Here is a 17,769-nt window from a genome sequence, read left to right as displayed (position 1 = left end):
GAATTTTCACTAACCTCAAGGCAATCACTAGGAAATCAGCCTCTAACTTGGTCGTCACAATCACGGCCAGTGATCGTTCATGGTCAGTCCAGCACGTAGCTGACCGTAGGCTGCTATGAGGCTGCCAGATTCCTCTTCCTCTTCCTCAAGCCCAGAGCTCTGAGAGCCACCCTGGCCCCCAGCCCTGGTGGGCTCGCCAGGCTGCGACCCTGGCCACACTCGCTCAAAGGGTGGGTGTCTACTGGACCTCAGCACTTTGATGTGGACGATCACAGCTCCTCTGCTAAGGAGCCCTTGTGTGGCCCCAGGAGACCCTGTCACTTTTCTCCAAGAGAGATTTGTGGATCTAACACCTCACAGATCTGTAAAGGGTAAACAGGAGTCAACCCCAAGGGCAATTTTCTTTTCAAAGCTGCACAGATTGAGCAGGAAGACAAAGGGTGTTGCCCAGTGACAAGCCCCAGGCTTGCAACACAGAGGGCAAACTCTTCGCAGGGTGGGAGCTTAGCATCTTTGCAACTTCCGTTGTCTGGGGTGGCAGAGAACTCAGGTTTAAGGGCACCAACACTGCCAGGCCAAAAGAGCTTTGAGAGGTCAGAGGAGATGGGCTTCATTCCACAGGAAGCCCACACACCTCAAGGAATCAGAGAACAGCTTCCTGGAACCTTAAGGGGACACAGAGCAGGGATGGATGAGCCCCTTGCCCTGGCTGCTAGGAGCAGAGTCTAGACCAAAGGGAAAGCTATCCCCTCTGAGGTCAGGGAAGTGGGTGGGTGTGCACTGCACTTCACGTGCGAGGTTATCCCAGCCACTCAGCAGGGTGGGGTCGGGGCTCTCTCAGGACAGGACACACTGAATCACAAAATCCTGCCTCCTGCAGTCCCTGCTGTGATTTATCTCCATCCACTGAGCGGGATGCATGGCAGAGAGCCGGATGCAGACAGCTTGCCTGCTGCCCCACCCAACAGGGGAGAGAGAGGGGGCCAGAGCCATCGTAGCTGCTGGATCTCCAAGCTCCCAAAGCCCGACCCTCGCATCTCAGTCATTTAGTGATGACCATCCAATAATGCTCATCATGCGGATGGCGAGGACATTCTCTGGCACTGGGCGATTATTTGCTGGGCACTGGCACAACCATCATGAATCCTTCCAGGAGACTGTTACTCTACAGCTGACCAGGGAAAGCAAACCACCGGCCTCAGGCTTCATCTGACAGGCAGGGGTGTGTTTGAACCAGGGTCTGTCTAACTCTACAGTCATCATACTTCTCTGTCTGCAAAGGGATCTCTTACCTGACACGACCCTATTGACCTTGACAACAACATTACAGAACTAGAATTAACTTTTCTATCTTTTCAAAATCCCTGGTGGCTCAGACGGTAAAGGGTCTGCTCACAATGCAGGAGACCTGGGTTCAATCCCCGGGTCAGGAAGATCCCCTGGAGAAGGATATGGCAACCCACTCCAGTACTCTTGCCTGGAGAATCCCATGGATGGGTGAGCCTGACGGCCTGCGGTCCATGGGGTCACAAAGAGTCGGACACAGCTGAGCGACTTCACTTTGACTTTCCCTCCTGCCCTTCACCTAGGTGATGGTGAGTAAGACAGAAGGCTCGGGCCACCTTTAGCACGTGACATGGAGAACACGTTCGGTGATGGAAGACAAAAGCAACCACAGCCTCACTGCTACGGACAGCGATGAGAAACGTCCTTAGAAATTAACATCAGGGAAACATGGGCTTCCCCTGGAGAAAGCAGGAGTTCCCTTTCAGATCAGACCCCAAGGATGGGGACATCCATACTGCCCCTCAGTTGTCTGGGTACCTGGTGGCTCAGACAGTAAAGAATCTGCCTTCAATGCAGGAGACCTGGGTTTGATCCCCGGGTCAGGAAGATTCCTGGAGAAGGGAATGGCTACCCACTCCAATAATCTTGCCTAGAGAATTCCACGGGCTACAGTATATAGGTTGAAAAGAGTTGGACACAGTTAAGTGACTAACACACACACGCATGCATATATATATATATGAGCATACATATATTTGTTTACGTATATGACACATATATTCATACATATTTGTTTTCGAGTGTTGTATTATATATATGGTTTCTTTAAATTGAGAAACCATTCAAATTCACCATATAGGCAGACTATCCATAATAAGCAGGATGTTTGCCTTCCCTCCCCTTTTTCTCGATATGAGACTCACTTCACAATGCACTGGATATTGGAGAGCTTAGCTCCAGGAGAGAACACCCAAGCACTTGACAAACTCGGCTCAGAAATGCCAGGCCCCATGAATCACACCTGGCAAACCATGGTTACCTCCAAAAGTGTCTCCCCAAAGGGCATTACTCTATTCCCTCTAAATCAAGCTTAATTTGTGGGTTTAATATCAAATATAAAGAAACCTCTCCAACATGTGGCCGGCTTCAGATACTCCATTTCCAAACCGTCTGCAGGTTAATGGCTAACTAGGAAACACTTTTGGAGAAGGAAATGGCAACCCACTCCAGTGTTCCTGCCTGGAGAATCCCAGGGATGGGGGAGCCTCGTGGGCTGCCGTCTATGGGGTCGCACAGAGTCAGACACGACTGAAGCGACTTAACAGCAGCAGGAGCAGTAGCAGAAAACACCCTGCACACAGTACCTCCAGGACCAGACGGGAATGAGGTGGCCGTTTGCGTTAGTGGAGCAACAACATTCAGCCTGAAGAGGCCAATCAGACTCCTGACTCCTAATCCCGGGGATGTTGGCTAAATCAGAAAGGCAGCCAGCTCCTGCGTGGCAGGGAAGGGGGAGCTTCTGAGGGAGGGCAAAGCTGTCCCCTGCCTCCCCGCTGCCTAGCCCTGCACAGCCAGGGCAGAGGAGGAATCATGAAAGAGGTGTGTAGGACAAAGGGGCAGAAAGGCCCCTGCGGTGAAGGCGCCACGAGAGGTATTGATGGCTCCTGCATGCATGCTCAGTCGCTCAGTCATGTCTGACTCTTCGAGACTCCATGAACTGCAGCGCACTAGGCTCCTTTGCCCATCAAATTTTCCAGGCAAGAATATCAGAGTGGGTTGCCCTTTGCTCCTCCAGGGGACCTTCCTGACCCAGGGATCGAGCTCATGCCTTCTGAGTCTCCTGCCCTGCAGCTTTGACCAGCTGAGCAGTCAGGGAGGCCTACGGAAGGTTCAGCCTTCATCAAAGGAGCCAAGCCCTACAAATCTCCCCCCACCAATGCTTTCAACACACACAACCTACCCACTACATTGCAGGTGAGGAAGTCAACCAGAGAACTTCAGATTTTCTGGCTCTTGCATGAAACCTCACTATGTGTTTTCCCCTGAACACAATGAATCAAGAGAGAATACAGGCTGCTGTGTATCATCACAGGAAAAGAGAGGAGGGGGGCCCCCTAACCACTTCCAAACCTCTGCATCCCAAGAAGCCCCACGTTAGGGATGTGGTAGCCACAGGTCAGAAAAAAATGGGGGAAAGATCATTTCTGCCTATGAAAAATGGATTGAATACTGAGAAAAGCGCCAAACGCTAAAAAGCTACGCGTTGATCAGATGGCTGGAGTCCTCTGGGGATGGTAAATATTTATATTCACAAATTTTAACATGTAGTGCTTTCTATTCCTTCTAAGATCCTGTGTACCCAAGACACGGAGTCAACGGCCACTGGGTCTTGAGCAGGGAGCAGGGCGTCTCTGATACAGCAATGGGGAAAGGCGCAGTGGGGTGCGGGGGCTTTTGTTTTGGAACCATTAGAATCCACTGAACTGAAAAGAGCAGGGCTGTCAGAGTTCATTCTCTTCCTAAATCAACCACACTGTAGAATCACACAAAATATTTCACTTTACAATATAATTTGTATTTTCAATTTTCTTGCAGCTTTGGGAATTTGACAGGTACAGTATTAAGTAAAAACCCTCCTCTGAAGTCTTGCTGGAAAGGTTAAGAAGAAACAGCAAGCTCCAGCAGACAGCAAGCAACCCCCTGCAGCTGCCTGACCTGCAGTCAGCGGCTGGCTCAGTACAAACACAGGTCTCCCGTGCACAGTTTTATGATACACTGAGAACAGATTTCAATTAAGGAAATGCACTAGCTAATACAGCCTCAAAAGAATAAGAGGCTTCATTTGTTTATTGCATACCTGCATCTGGAGTTAGTTATTTATTTATTTGTGGACCTAAAAATAACAAGGGTAATGGCGTTTCATTCCTGGAAAAGAACCACTATGGAGTAGGTCATGTGCTTTATCAGCTGACCTTGTAATAACACTTGCTACTGACATTCATTCTTTTCAGTTGGGCAGTTAGTCACTGTTCGTTCAGCACCTACTCTGTGTTGGACAGCGACACTAAACTCAGCATCTCTGAGGATAAGTGACTTCCCCAACATAGCATCCAAGAGTCCTGCACAAATGCACACGATTCCGTGAAAACATACCACATGACACATGAAAGCATCTTATACAAACAAAAATGCAGAGAGGCTGTCATAGTCCTAACATTTCGAGTCTACGGAGAAATTATATCAACAATATTATCATTTCTTTATAGACCTACACATGTATTACATATGTGATTTTTTTAAGTATTCCACTGTCAAGCTGAAGATGGAGACAAAATATTACTCAACTTTATTTCCAATCTTGGGTCTAGAAAAGAGGAGCTTGACACATAATGATGTCATTCCATGTTCAATCTTCAAGATGATTTCATGTCAAAAACTGCATTTCCTGGAGCTTCCATATAGGAAAAACACTGAGCCTCACTATCTGTATGGTCACCATGCTTGTTATGACAAATTGACCAACAGGAAGTCCACTGACTTTCTTTCTGCAAGAATCCTCAGAGATTTTAAAATTTTATTTATTCATTCATGTTGATGGCCGTGCTGACTCTTTGGTGCAGTGGGCAGGCTTTTCTAGTTTTGGCCCTGCAGCATGTGGGACCTTAGTTCCCCGACCAGGGATTGAACCTGTGTCCCTTGCATCGGAAGGAGGATGCGTAACCACTGGACTACCAGGGAAGTCACCTCAAAGAATTTTTAAAAAATTTTATCAGACAAAAAATTTTAATGTCAACCAACAAAAGCTACTATTCAGTAGGGTGGGGGAGAAGTCACTAAGAAAAAAATGACTGCAACACACATCCCTGAAACGAGGTTCAAGAATGCGTGGATAAAGAAGATGTGGTGCATATTACAAAAGAATGTCACTCAGCCGTGAGATAGAAGGAAATCCTGTCATTTGTGACAACATGGATGGACCTCGAGGGCACTATGCTAAGTGGCATAAGTCAGACAGAAGGATAAACACTGGATGATCTCATATGTATGTAGAATCTAAAACAAAATCCGTAACTCCCCCATAAGAGGCGCTCACGAATATTTTACACCTACGTGTCAGGCACCAGGAAGGACAGCCCTGGGATCTCCGATCTTATCAGTGAGATTCCAAAACTGGCCTTACTCTCCTCACCACGTGGGCCATGCCCACAGGGCTGGAGCATCTTGCAGGGCATCTCTGGGAAAACCGTCTTCATTCTTCACCCTATACAGGAAAGCTCAGCCCTGGCGACATTAGCAGACAGCTGCTATTATTTATGTTAACGACTCCTGTCTTCACTGGGGTCATGACACAGAGAAATGGCTGAGAGAAGTAGAAATAAGAAGAGGGTCACTGAAATGGATCACATATTTCTATTAATTACTTAACATTGCTGAGACTCAGTTTGCTCATCCATAAAATGAGGATAAAACTGACATTTGCTGGGGATGGTTCTTGCAGTAGGTGACTGTAATGTACAAGGAAGGGTGTTTAGCAGCATCACTGGATTCTACCCACAAGGTGTCAACAGTCCCCATTGATAATAAAATTGTTGTCGAGTATCCTCTAGGGGGCAAAATCGCCCCTGGCTGAGAACCACAAACAGATACCTAACACGATGCTGGTCGCAGATGAGCATTCAATTGCCACGGGTTTCCTCCTCTACACATCCCAGACTTAAAAGGATGACCCTAGAGGGACTCGCATTGCATGCAGGCTTTCTTCTAAGTCCCAGGAACATTGGAGGTAAAAACTGAGGATGGAAAGATTTGGGATGCGACCTTAATAAAACGTATTTCCTCCATGAGAGCTGGACCATAAAGAAGGCTGAGCACTGGAGAATGGATGCTTTCAAATTGTGGTGCTGAAGAAGTCACTTGAGAGTCCCCTGGACTGAAAGGAGATCAAACCAGTCAATCTTAAAGGAAATCAGTCCTGAATATTTATTGGAAGGACTGATGCTGAAGCTGAAGCTCCAGTACTCTGGCCATCTGATGAGAAGAGCTGACTCACTGGAAAAGACCCTGATGCTGGGAAAGACTGAAGGCAGGAGGAGAAGCGGGCGGCGGAGGATGAGATGGTTGGATGGCATCACCAACTCAAAGGACATGGATTTGAGCAAATTCCAGGAGATGGTGGAAGAGAGAAGCCTGGCGTGCTGCAGACCATGGAGTCGGACACAACTCAGGGACAGAACAACAGCATTTCCTGCTTTATGTTTTGCATGGAGAGCAGTCTCATGCATCAGATAAAGAGGGTGTTTGGCTTCATTCCTCCTAAAGTGAAGTGCATCCTCCAGCATTAAGTGTCTGCAGGGTGGCCTTGTCGACACCAGCCAAGAGCTCACGGCAAGGTGTGTGCTGTCTCAGAGAATCCTTACACCGATTTTGCCCTTTTAAAACTTTCCTCTAACGGAAGCTTCCCTAAATAAGAGTCCTGGCTAAGAGTGCTTCATCACTGCCATTCCTTGGAGAGTACTCTGATTTTTCATCTCAGGATTAAATAAAGAGGCAGTCTGAAAAGCTGGTATAAAATATCTATGCTGTGTGCAATAAATTGGTTATCAACAACCAGGTAAAAGCTGGAATTATCTGTTTTAATTTTAGGCCAAGTTTAATTATTAAGCAAAAGCAGGCATGCCAGGGAATAACTATATGGAAAATAATAAAATAATTTATGATAATGTCATGAAGGATAAAAAGCACCCTGCGTGTGGGTGCCCCGTCCTGCTGTTGGGACGCAGACGACCATTCCCAGATCCAAGGCAAGAGTTGTCCTTGAAGCCTGGTGCGTCACCATGGCCACCTCTGCCCCAGAAGAAGAGCTCATGTGCTTCTCGGTGAGACCGGCCAGGAAGGTGCTCAGTCACAGTCCGGGTGAGCCCAGCTCCAGAGGCAGGCCTGGGTCTCAGCGCCTACAAACTGGGATCTGAGCTGCAAAACATCTCTGCTTTAGGCCAATTTTCTGGGAGAGGACCAGGCATTCCCAAGGGGCACCAGTGGAAAAGAACCCGCCTGCCAATGCAGGAGATGTAAGAGATGTGCGTTCAACCCCTGGGTCAGGAAGCTCCCCTGGAGGAGGGCATAGCAACCCACTCCAGGATTCTTGCCTGGAGAATCCCATGGACAGAGGAGTCTGGCAGGCTACAGTCCATGGGGTCACAAAGAGTCGGACATGTCTGAAATGACTTAGCACGTCTGCACACGTTGGGAGAGGATTAAGGTTGCCAGAGTGATATTATGAAGTGTGTGAACTAAATAAAATGCCAGCATGCTGAGCTCTTGGGAAATTTTCATTCCAGAATGCTTTCATTATACTGACTTTAAATTCCCGTTTCTTCACTCAAAAACAATACGTATATTCTTCCTTTTGGTCCTTAGCTAGTGGTATTGTGGCAGAGTTTCTGTCAGCTACTGTATACTGTTTCAAAGGGAGAAATGATACTTAGGTGTGCTTAAAATCTTCAAGGCACCAGATACGCTAAACCTCAAAAGGAACCCCAGTCATTTTCAAATAATAAGTTACAAACATCAACTAAAAGCTTCCGGAGAAGAAAGGAAAAAAGATATTGAAAAGAAATGATTCAAGAATCTCTTGAGCCCCAACGCTTGATACCCTCGCTTTGAATCTGCACAAAGATTTCATCTCCATGCCTTTTCATGGGAGGAGCTTTTCCTGGAAGGAGACTGAGCTGGAAACAAACATCCTGACTCCCAGACCGGCCCGTCTGCTGGCTGGGGCTAGTGCTATGGCCCTCGAGGCAGGCCTCCAGAAAGCGGGGACCCCCACCTCCCTCCCTCCCTCCCTGAGGCAAATGGTCTCCGATCCAAGCCCAAGATACAGAGCTGGCAAGGACCAAAAATCTTGCACAGCAATGAAACCAAATAATACAGTAACTGCAACCAACCTACCCTGAGAATTTGCCTGCTGAGCATTTTCACAATTTACCCCTAAGAAACCTGGCATCTCAGAGGTGGAATCTTGAAGTCTTACTGCTCTTTCCTGCCCCAACTATACACCAGATTAATTTTGGCAGACACATCCATGAGCTTGCCTTCCCAGAGGTAGACACATCTGATGGAGACCATTTATCACTGGGGAAAAATGCATGTTTTCAAGGAGGGAAATAGCCAGATTGCAAGAACATGTATGGAGGGCTTCTTTGGTGGCTCAGTGGTCAAGAGTCCATCTGCCAGTGCAGGAGAGATGAGTTCAGTCCCTGATCTGGAACGATCCTGCAGGCCTCGGAACAACTAGGCCTGTGCGCCACAGCTGCTGAGCCTGTGCGCTAGAACGCAGGAGTCGCAATGACTGAGCCCAGGGCCCCCAGAGCCTGTGCACCACAAGGAGAGAAGCCACCACAACGAGCAGCCCACTTACCGGATCAAAGGGAAGCCCCCCTCACCGCAGCCAGAGAAAAGCCCGCACAGCAACGAAGACCAAGCACAGCCATAAGTAAACAAGATTATATAAAAAAGCATACGTGGAAAATTGACCCAATGAAAGGAGCCATACGCGATTCTAAGTGTATAAATATGTACTGCATGCATCAGGTTGGGGGAAACATAATGCAGTGTGTTGATGGGTTGAGCAAAACACTCCTTGGTCCAAAAATGCTGGACTCACAGGTGAGGGAAGGAGGAGTAGAAATGAGCCAACACGATCAAACAGAAGTAATCTAGAACCCAACCGTGGGCCCATTATGATAGATTGTTCTGCCTCCATGCCGCCACGACCCAAAAACAAGTAAAACCCAGACACACGAAATCAATAGCAACGTGATCTCATAAATTCCAAGTTGGGAAGAAATTACAGTGTTTTGTTTTTAAAGTATTTATTGAGTTTGTTACAATATTGTTTCTGTTTTATGCTTTGGCTTTTTGACCTCAAGGCCATGTGGACTCAGTTCCCCAACCAGGGATCGAACCGGCACCCCTTGCACTAGAAAGGTGAACCCCTGGACCACCAGAGAAGCTTCGATATTTCAGTGTTTGAAAGTACAAATTTAAGATGAAAGCCTGACTTCAGATAAAGTCAAACTAGATAATAAGTTTGATTGGTTGGTCTCCAGTATTTGCATGGTCAACAACTTGCCAAGACTAAATTGGGTAGCTCAGAAAATCTACTACATTCAAGAAGCTTTAGGACAGGTCCAATGATGACCGACTGCTCTTAAGGGTCAGTGTGCTGACCCAAAACATCTCAGGCACATCAAAACTGAAATACTAATGCCCTCCATTTCCCGTGGGCACAGTTTTGAGTTCTCAACTGATTCCTTTATGGTGATACTCTCTTGCTCAATATGTTATACATAAGGATCTTCACCATAAATTGCCAGTCTTCCCTGACAAACTGCAAGGATCTTTTTTATCAGCCAGTGAGAATTTTGCAACCCATTATATTTTCCTTCGTGCTTCATCTCCCAGGCAGCTTCAAGCATTTTGGCTTCTCTAGTTTCCAGTTTTCTCTATCATTTTACCTGGTCTATTTTATATCCACAGTCTATGAATCCTTACTTGCAAAACATACCAAGTTCTTTATGAATGTACATAGGATAATAAATCACAAATTATAAACATAAGCTCCTTTAGGCCCCAGCTGAACATGGACAAAATCAAGAAGAAGGAGACACAAAACCTACACCAACAGAGAAGGACCCCGGAAAACACTGATAATCACAGCTGCAAACAATGAGACTTCTGAGGAAGTAAAAGTGATTGTTTAATTTATTTTTCATCCTAAGAGAAGAGGACCTGGGGAGAAGCTGAATCAAGGTAGCTGATTTTTAAAAAGTCTGCTGCAAGTTTGAATGGTGGACAGATGTAAGAAAGGTTTCATTTCCACATAAATAAGAAAGTCTAATTCTAAAAATCTGAAGATTACACCCAGTTCTGCCCCTGGTTTCACCCCCTGGTACGCAGTGGAGATGCCTATCACAGGTAAATAAAAGCAGCTGATAACAAATGCTCCTTCAAGGCGAAAAAGGAGTTCAGTCAAACCAACAGACTCATTTCCTACCAGGTCACTCCTCTGCCTTAGAAATCTAGTCTGGGGACTTTCCTGGCAGGTACAGTGGCTAAAATCTGTGCTTCCATTGCAAGAGGCATGGGTTCGATCCCTGGTCAGGGAACTAAGACCCTGCAGTGCAGCCAGAAAAAAAAAAAAAAATGTAAACAATCTACTCAGGATTATTAGTCCACAAACACTACTGGGATGATGTCAAGCTCTGAGACCAAAAGAAAGCCACAGAAATGCAACCAAGAGGTTGCATTCATGTTAATAACCAGAGAGAACTCTAACAAAGCCACAGCATAATTCTTCACCATGAGACCAGGCTACACACTCCGCAAAGTGTAAACCTGAAAATTCCAGCTGATCCAAGTTCCAAAGTGGCGGAGAGCACTTATATGCCAACAGTGAAGGTCCAGGCTTCCAATCCCACCTGAGATCTTAAATGAAAACCTAGTGTCTGCTTCCCTCTGGGCAGATTAACTAGCACTTCTGCATGCTAACACTCAAGCTCACATCTACTGTATCTGAACCGTGCTTATCTTAAATGTCATCTCACCATCTGGCTCCCGTATATCCTAGAGCAGAGTTATAATGTCAGGCCATCACCAATCACTTGCTCTCTTGAATACAGCAGTTGAGTGACTACTGTCCTTTGGGATATTCATTATATCCTATAAATTTGATTCTTGATTTACAAGCTGTGGCCCCAAAACTAATGGAGGCTGTTTTTAATTACATTTTACAAGCCCCATGGACTGAAGAACAGTCCTATTTGCAGAGGCAAAGCTGAACAAGCACACGAATATTTAAGGAACCACAGAGGCTGGTTCTGTCAGTTTCTGAGCCGTAGGTGGTAAAGCTGCATGTCCAGCTGTGCTGTTAAAACTTAAATACAGACTCCGGAAGCTGCTGGGAATCACTGTTTATCCCAAGGAGGCAAGGAAGTCTGTGATGCCTGCTAGGAAGAGAGGAGCAGGCAAGTCTGGCAACATGTAAGATAACAAGCTCTTACGTTACAGGAATTTGTTGTTTAGTCACGAAGTCGTGTCCGACTCTGCAGCCTCAGGGACTGCGGCACGCCAGGCTTCCCTGTCCTTCACTGTCTCTCGGAGTTTGCTCAAACACATGTCCAATGAGTCAGTGATGCTATCTAATCATCTCATCCTCTGCTGCCCCCTTTTCCTCTTGCCCTCAACCTTTCCCAGCATCAGTGTCTTTTCCAAAGAGCGGGCTCTTTGCATCAGGTGGCCAAAGTATTGGAGCTTCAGCATCAGTCCTTCCAATAAATCTTCAGATCATGAACTCCTTATTACAGGAATAAAAAGGGGCAAATAGATAATGACATAGAAACAATGCTCTATGGTATCTATGTAATTTCTACAGGAATTATTTTATGATGATATTCTGTCCTAAAAGTCCACAGTAGGACTCCACAGAGCTCAGGAATGGATGTGATCCTCTGGAACACACACACACACACACGTTTAATGGCACCAAAAAAGCTTAGTAGGAACTCCTTGATTTCTATGCTTAAAAGTCATTCAGGTTAAGTAGTAAATCTTACAGAAAAGTTGTGTTTCAGAGTCTATAGGATTAAAAGCAAAGGCATATTTAAGGGGTGTGTGTGCTAAGTCACTTGGGTCGTGTCCGACTACTTGTGACCCCACGGGTGCCCGGACATGGCCACGCGGCAGGGGACGCAGGCAAGCCAGTCCACGTGCAGCTGCTGCGCACCCACTGCCTCCCGAGGGCGCCACAGCCGCCTTTAGTCCTGCGGCTTCAGGACTGACGTGGCCGGCGTATCCCCCAGGCCTGGTCCACGTGCAGCTGCTGTGCACCCACTGCCTCCCGAGGGTGCCAGAGCCGCCTTTAGTCCTGTGGCTTCACGACTGACGTGGCAGGCGCATCCCCCAGGCCTGGTTAAACGCAGAACGCGCACTGTGTGTGCCAAGTCGCTTCAGTCGTGTCCGCGTCTGTGCGAATCTATGGACTGTAGGCCACTGGGCTTCTCTGTCCATGGGATTCTCCAGACAAGAATACTGGAGTGGGTTGCCATGGCCTCCTCCAGGGGATCTTCCCCACCCAGGGATCGAATCTGAGTCTCTTATGTCTCCCGGGTTGGCAGGTGGGTTCTTTACCACCAGCACCACCTGGGAAGCCCCTGAACACAAAAGCCCCTGCTTATTTCACTGACGGATGGGAAAGATCGGACTGTGGTTTCCAGCTACAGCATCCAGCAGAGTAAGGAGAACCCAAGTTTCCGTGGGCATCCAAGACAGTGGGTTCCGTTTGTCAGTGTGTTTGTTTTATGTGGAAAACAGACCACTGAAAACATGAAAACCGCAGCTCTCGGGCCTCATGCTAAGCTGTCACTCAAAAAAGTTAATCCCAACAGAGAAAAAGGAAGAGAAGCCCCGTGCTTTAAGTTCCTCACATTCTGGGTAATGATGCAGATCACCAAAGGCAGCAGGTGGAAACCCAGGAAGCTGGGGCCAGGACCCCTGCTCTGAGCCACAGGCCGCCCTTGTCTCTGCAGCTGCGGGACGCAGCTCCTGCGCCTCCCCACTTCTCTGGTGTCTTCAGATGCACCAAAGGAGGTTTCAGCCACAGCATCAGATGACTTCAGAGGGAGGACACTCACTGAGGCTCAGCCCTAGCAGAGGCCTGCTTAGAACAGCAGCTGCTGATTCCCAGGGCCCATTTCATTCCTGTTGTCCCAGAAAGTGGGACTTCCCTGGTGGTTCAGCAGGTAAAGAATCTGTCTGCCAATGCAGGAGACATGAGTTCAATCCCTGGCTCGGGAAGATCTCTTGGAGGAGGAAATAGAAACCCACTCCAGTATTCTTGCCTGAAAAATCCTATGGACAGAGGAGCCTGGTGGGCTACAGTCCATGAGGTTGCAAAGAGTTGGACAGGACTGAACTAAGTGTGCTCATTCCAGAAAGTATTGTAGCACCACCCAGAAAAGGCAAAGGGAAAGATCCGTGCCGCTACGAATCTGCTCATGGGGTGGACAAAATCATCAAAAAGAGGCAAAGTCATCAGGGGAAATGCAAATGAAAACCACGGTGTGACATGGTTCACATCTGCCAGAAGGGCCAGGATAAAAACGTCAATGACAGCAAATGCAGGTAAGGAGGCAGAGGAGACGGACATCTCTTCAGGGCTAACGGGGATGGAGAGTGATGCAGCCAGTCTGGCAGTTCCTGATAAAGCTAAACACGCAGCTACCACGCAATCAGCATTTATAGGCCACACTAGTGCAAACAGCCTGCCTGCCAAGGCAGGAGGTGCAAGAGATGCAGGTTCAATCCAGGGTCATGAAGATCCCCTGGAGGAGTGAATGGCTACTCACTCCAGCATTCTTGCCTGGAGAGTCCCATGGACAGAGGAGACCGTTGAGCTACAGTCCACGGGGTCGCACAGAGTCTGACACGACTGAAGTGAATTAGCACGAGCACGGCATTTACAGCCCTGGGACATTTGTGCCAGAGAAATGAAGACTTAAGTTCACATAAAAACCTGCACAGGAAGTTCATAACCAATCTAATTGTAATAGAACTATCTGTAATAGCCCCAGACTGAGAATAGACTAGAAGTCCTTCAGTGGTTAAAAAAAAAGGTTAAACCATCTGTGGCACATCCACACTGTGGCCACTCTGCAGCGACGGGAAGGAACCACCGATACAACAACTTAAGTGAGTTCCAGAGGGACCCTTACTGTGAAAGAAACGTTCCGTGTCCTGACCATGGGGGTGGGTTTGAGAACACACACCACATGAAAAAAACTGTAAGAAAGGAAACACAAGCAGGAAGGCATAAAAGTCAAGCTGGCAAAACCTGAATAAGATGGCTAAGTTGTATCAATGTCGTTCCCTGGTTGCAGTTCAGTGTTGCAGGTTGGCAAAATGTTATGGCCAACATTTTACCAGGGCCAAGGGCACACAAGCTCTCCTGTCTTTCTTCTTACCACTGCACCAACTATAAACCGACAATCATCTCCATAAAGCTCTCAGTGAGAAAGAAGGGGCAAAAAGAAATCAACAGACATTCCTTCTAGAAACCACATGTGATGGAGAACCCCATGATCTTTGATGGCACTTACAGAAATTATAAAACCCACGCACTAGAAAATTAATCAACAGCCCTCACAGGGAGATGATGAGCATGGCACACGCTTAATATTTAATAAGTATAATGAAAATGCTCATGATTTCTTTAAGCTGAAATATGTGAAATGCAAACACTCTTAAAAAGCCTCCCATAGAACTGAGAATCACTTTGGCTAATAAACACATATGGTTAAAACTGGATGGAAAACAGAAGCCCTGGACAAAGGCAGAGTGAAGGATGGATCATAGTCACGTTTGTCTTCTGGGGGGTGCAGAGCCCAAGTTCTCAACCCCAGAGTCCTGCGCTAACGTAAGAAAAGCACTCAATCTCCAAGCCCATTTTCCCAAAGAACCACTTGCGTCGCAGAAGCGGGGCCACCCTGTGGTACCCAGGCAACACCTCCATTGGCACCAGCCGTGAGCCGGGCACCTCCTCGAGGACAGCCTCTCCAGTACTCACTTATTCTGCATCATGTTCATGATCACCCAATCGAACGGGTAGACATTCTTCCCAATGAGGTTCTTAAACATGATGAATGTCTCCATCAGGAAATCCTGAAATAAAAGCAGAACGTTCAAATAGCCCACCGAGAAAAAGGTGAAAGCCAATGCCCACCTCCACCCCCGGAATAACAGCATTATAAATGACCTTATTATTATTACTTCTTTTTTAGCTGAACGAAAACATAGCACAAAGTAATGAAGATGTATTTCACAGAGCTGCGTATGACGCCTTCTGCCTTTCTGTGTACCTGAGCACCTCATGTCCTGGAGAACTTTTTCAAGGATATACTAAAAGAAAGTCTCTGGTCATGTCTCTCTAAGAATTACAAGGAATAAACCCTTGAAAGCTACATATATTCACACTCTTTCTGCTTAAGGAAACACTTTCAATCAAATATAACATGCAGGCTGTAACTATGTCTTATATTTAATCTGAGTGAGCGGAAGTCGCTTGGTTGTGTCCGACTCTTTGCGACCCCATGGAATTCTCTAGGCCAGAATACTGGAGTAGGTTGCCTTTCTCTTCTCCAGGGCATCTCCCCAACCCAGGGAACGAACCCAGGTCTCCCTCATTGCAGGCAGATTCTTTACGAACTGAGCTACCAGGGAAGCCCATATTTACCTACATTTTAATTATAAACAGGGCCCATCAAATTCAACCTGCAGTATTATTATCCTTCCCTTTTTCTTACATAATTCAACAAATTAAAGGTGCAGAAAGGAACTCCTGACCATCTGCTCCTAGTCAGCACTCTGTCAACCAATCAAGCACATGGTCAAGTTGCCAAAGTCTCTTATGTGGCATCATCAAATCCATAAGCTACTCAGTGATGGCTCTCTTGTCTCCTAGACGGTCCCTTGCATTTCAGAGCGGTGGCCTGTGACCCTACCCTGCCTCCACACTGATTACGCCCCTGGTGTCAGGAGGGGGTTCCCTACTCCTAGTGGGTCCACTCTGTGCTGTCAGAATTAGGAGATTTTCTTGAATCTGACAGTTTAGAGCTTATTCTGAGCTCACCTGAACAAAACAAGCGAGTGTCATAAAAGTGCACACCCCAGTAATATAGGGCACTTGCTCCCTCAGGATCTGGGTGGAAAGGGGACAAGCGACTGAGAAGTCACATTAGGAAAATGAGGCTGCGGTCATAGATGAGCAAATGAATGGATGTTTCCCATTTATTTCATCTACTGATTCATAATTAAGTGCAATGGCTGTGAAGACCGAGGTGGTGAGCAGAATTTAAGCAGCCCAGAAAGCAATTTTCAACACAGAGTTCTACACAAGACCTTCTTGCAAAAAGACACAAGTTCCATTTGATGGTAGGAAAAAGCCAAGGATCAAAGACACCTTCTCAGCCACCTTACCAACAATGGCCAGCTTACAGTGTTACGGCGAGTCATTTCTGCTGCAGGAGGGCCTTGTGGAGCACCCCCCATGAACAAAAACTCCAGGAACCACCATGATCACACTTGTTACAACAGAGGCCTCCAGTGCAGGAGAGGTTAGGACAGAAGGCAGAGTCAAGAGGGAAAAGTGAGTCCTGTGTCCTCCCAACACCGCCCCCAGGAGCCCCGACCAGCAGGGCTTGCGAGCAATAGGTGTTCTCAATGACCCCTGACACAAGGAACACTTTCCTATTCCCAGTTTAATTCCTGAAATTCATATTTCACTACTTAAGTTTCCCCACTTTGTCAAGAGTTTCCTGTTTTAATGACCAGGTTGCCCCTTCTGTAGGCTGAGTGTCATAATTTAGTCACATCTCTATTTGCATGAAATTGCTGGCTTTCTTGCTGATTACTCCTCAAAGCCTAATAATTGAGATACAGGGTCTGGTTTTTATTATTCTGGAAGAGAAGCATATTTTTCCCACACCAACTCCTTTTTTTTTTTTTTTTCTCTAGGAAACACAGTCCCATACTTCATTAGTATGGCTCAGCTATTAAATGTTGGTACTTTGCTGATCAAACAAAATGCTGCAGATTGTGGGAGATGAGGTTTTTCAAGGCTTTCCCTGTTGGTCTGAATAAATTACCAGCCATGGCGGTGGTCCCCACCAGTGTATTTGCTGGAATGGCTGATGAGGCTGAACAGGCTATTACAACTGCCATCTCCAAGTTGACAAGAGGAGTTGGAGGATTTAATACACGTTTTGTGAAAATTTCATCATTTTATATCAATCCATTCCTGCTGCATTTTTAGTTAGATTGTACACAAGATGTTCCATATAATAAGGGAACAGCTCTAATAAGAGCCATCAATGCATTCCATAGGCAAAGTCTTCTTATTATAAAACCATCTACTTCTGTCCATCTCTGGCCCCACCCACTTGGATAATTGGTCATCATTTTTCACTGGGACTCCCAGAGGGAAAGCCTAGCCCATCTACCTATGACCATTCTAGTCTGTCTTGATCCCCACACTTCATTCAGAGTGACCTCTTAAAATCTAATCAAGGCACCAACACTTCCTCAATCTTCCACTGAACCTACATCCTCAGTGGCTTCCAAATGTTCTTAGGTAAAAGCCAAAGAGTCTTAATTCTCAGAAGGAAGACACCCTTATCTTAAGTCAAAGAAATAACTGTTTCAGACAAGGACCATCAATAGATACTAAACTCAACTGATGAAACTGCTAGAGGATAAGACCTCTGCCAATTTACTATGGATACCAATGTATTACTCAAAGTTTCCATGATGACCTTTAAGGGCCATGTATCTTCACAACGGAGAAGGCAATGGCACCCCACTCCAGTCCTCTTGCCTGGAAAATCCCATGGACGGAGGAGCCTGGTGGGCCGCAGTCCATGGGGTCGCTAA

The 17,769-nt window shown here is 46.7% G+C and overlaps 1 protein-coding gene across 2 annotated transcripts in view; it reads right to left on the bottom strand.

Annotated features, from left to right (window-relative positions):
- DOCK1 (dedicator of cytokinesis 1) overlaps window positions 1–17,769 on the bottom strand; it is a 560,513-nt gene that overhangs the window by 186,696 nt on the left and 356,048 nt on the right. For both annotated transcript variants that reach the window (XM_061403980.1, XM_061403979.1), the window contains exon 29: window positions 14,909–15,003. In XM_061403980.1, coding sequence (XP_061259964.1) covers window positions 14,909–15,003 — 95 coding nt within the window. The remainder of the gene's footprint in view (window positions 1–14,908; window positions 15,004–17,769) is intronic.

The sequence above is a fragment of the Bos javanicus genome, chromosome 26, assembly GCF_032452875.1.
Source record: "Bos javanicus breed banteng chromosome 26, ARS-OSU_banteng_1.0, whole genome shotgun sequence".
Taxonomy (NCBI): domain Eukaryota; kingdom Metazoa; phylum Chordata; class Mammalia; order Artiodactyla; family Bovidae; genus Bos; species Bos javanicus.
The sequence above is the reverse complement of the archived record's forward strand: the minus strand, read 5'-3'. Positions and strand labels throughout refer to the sequence as shown.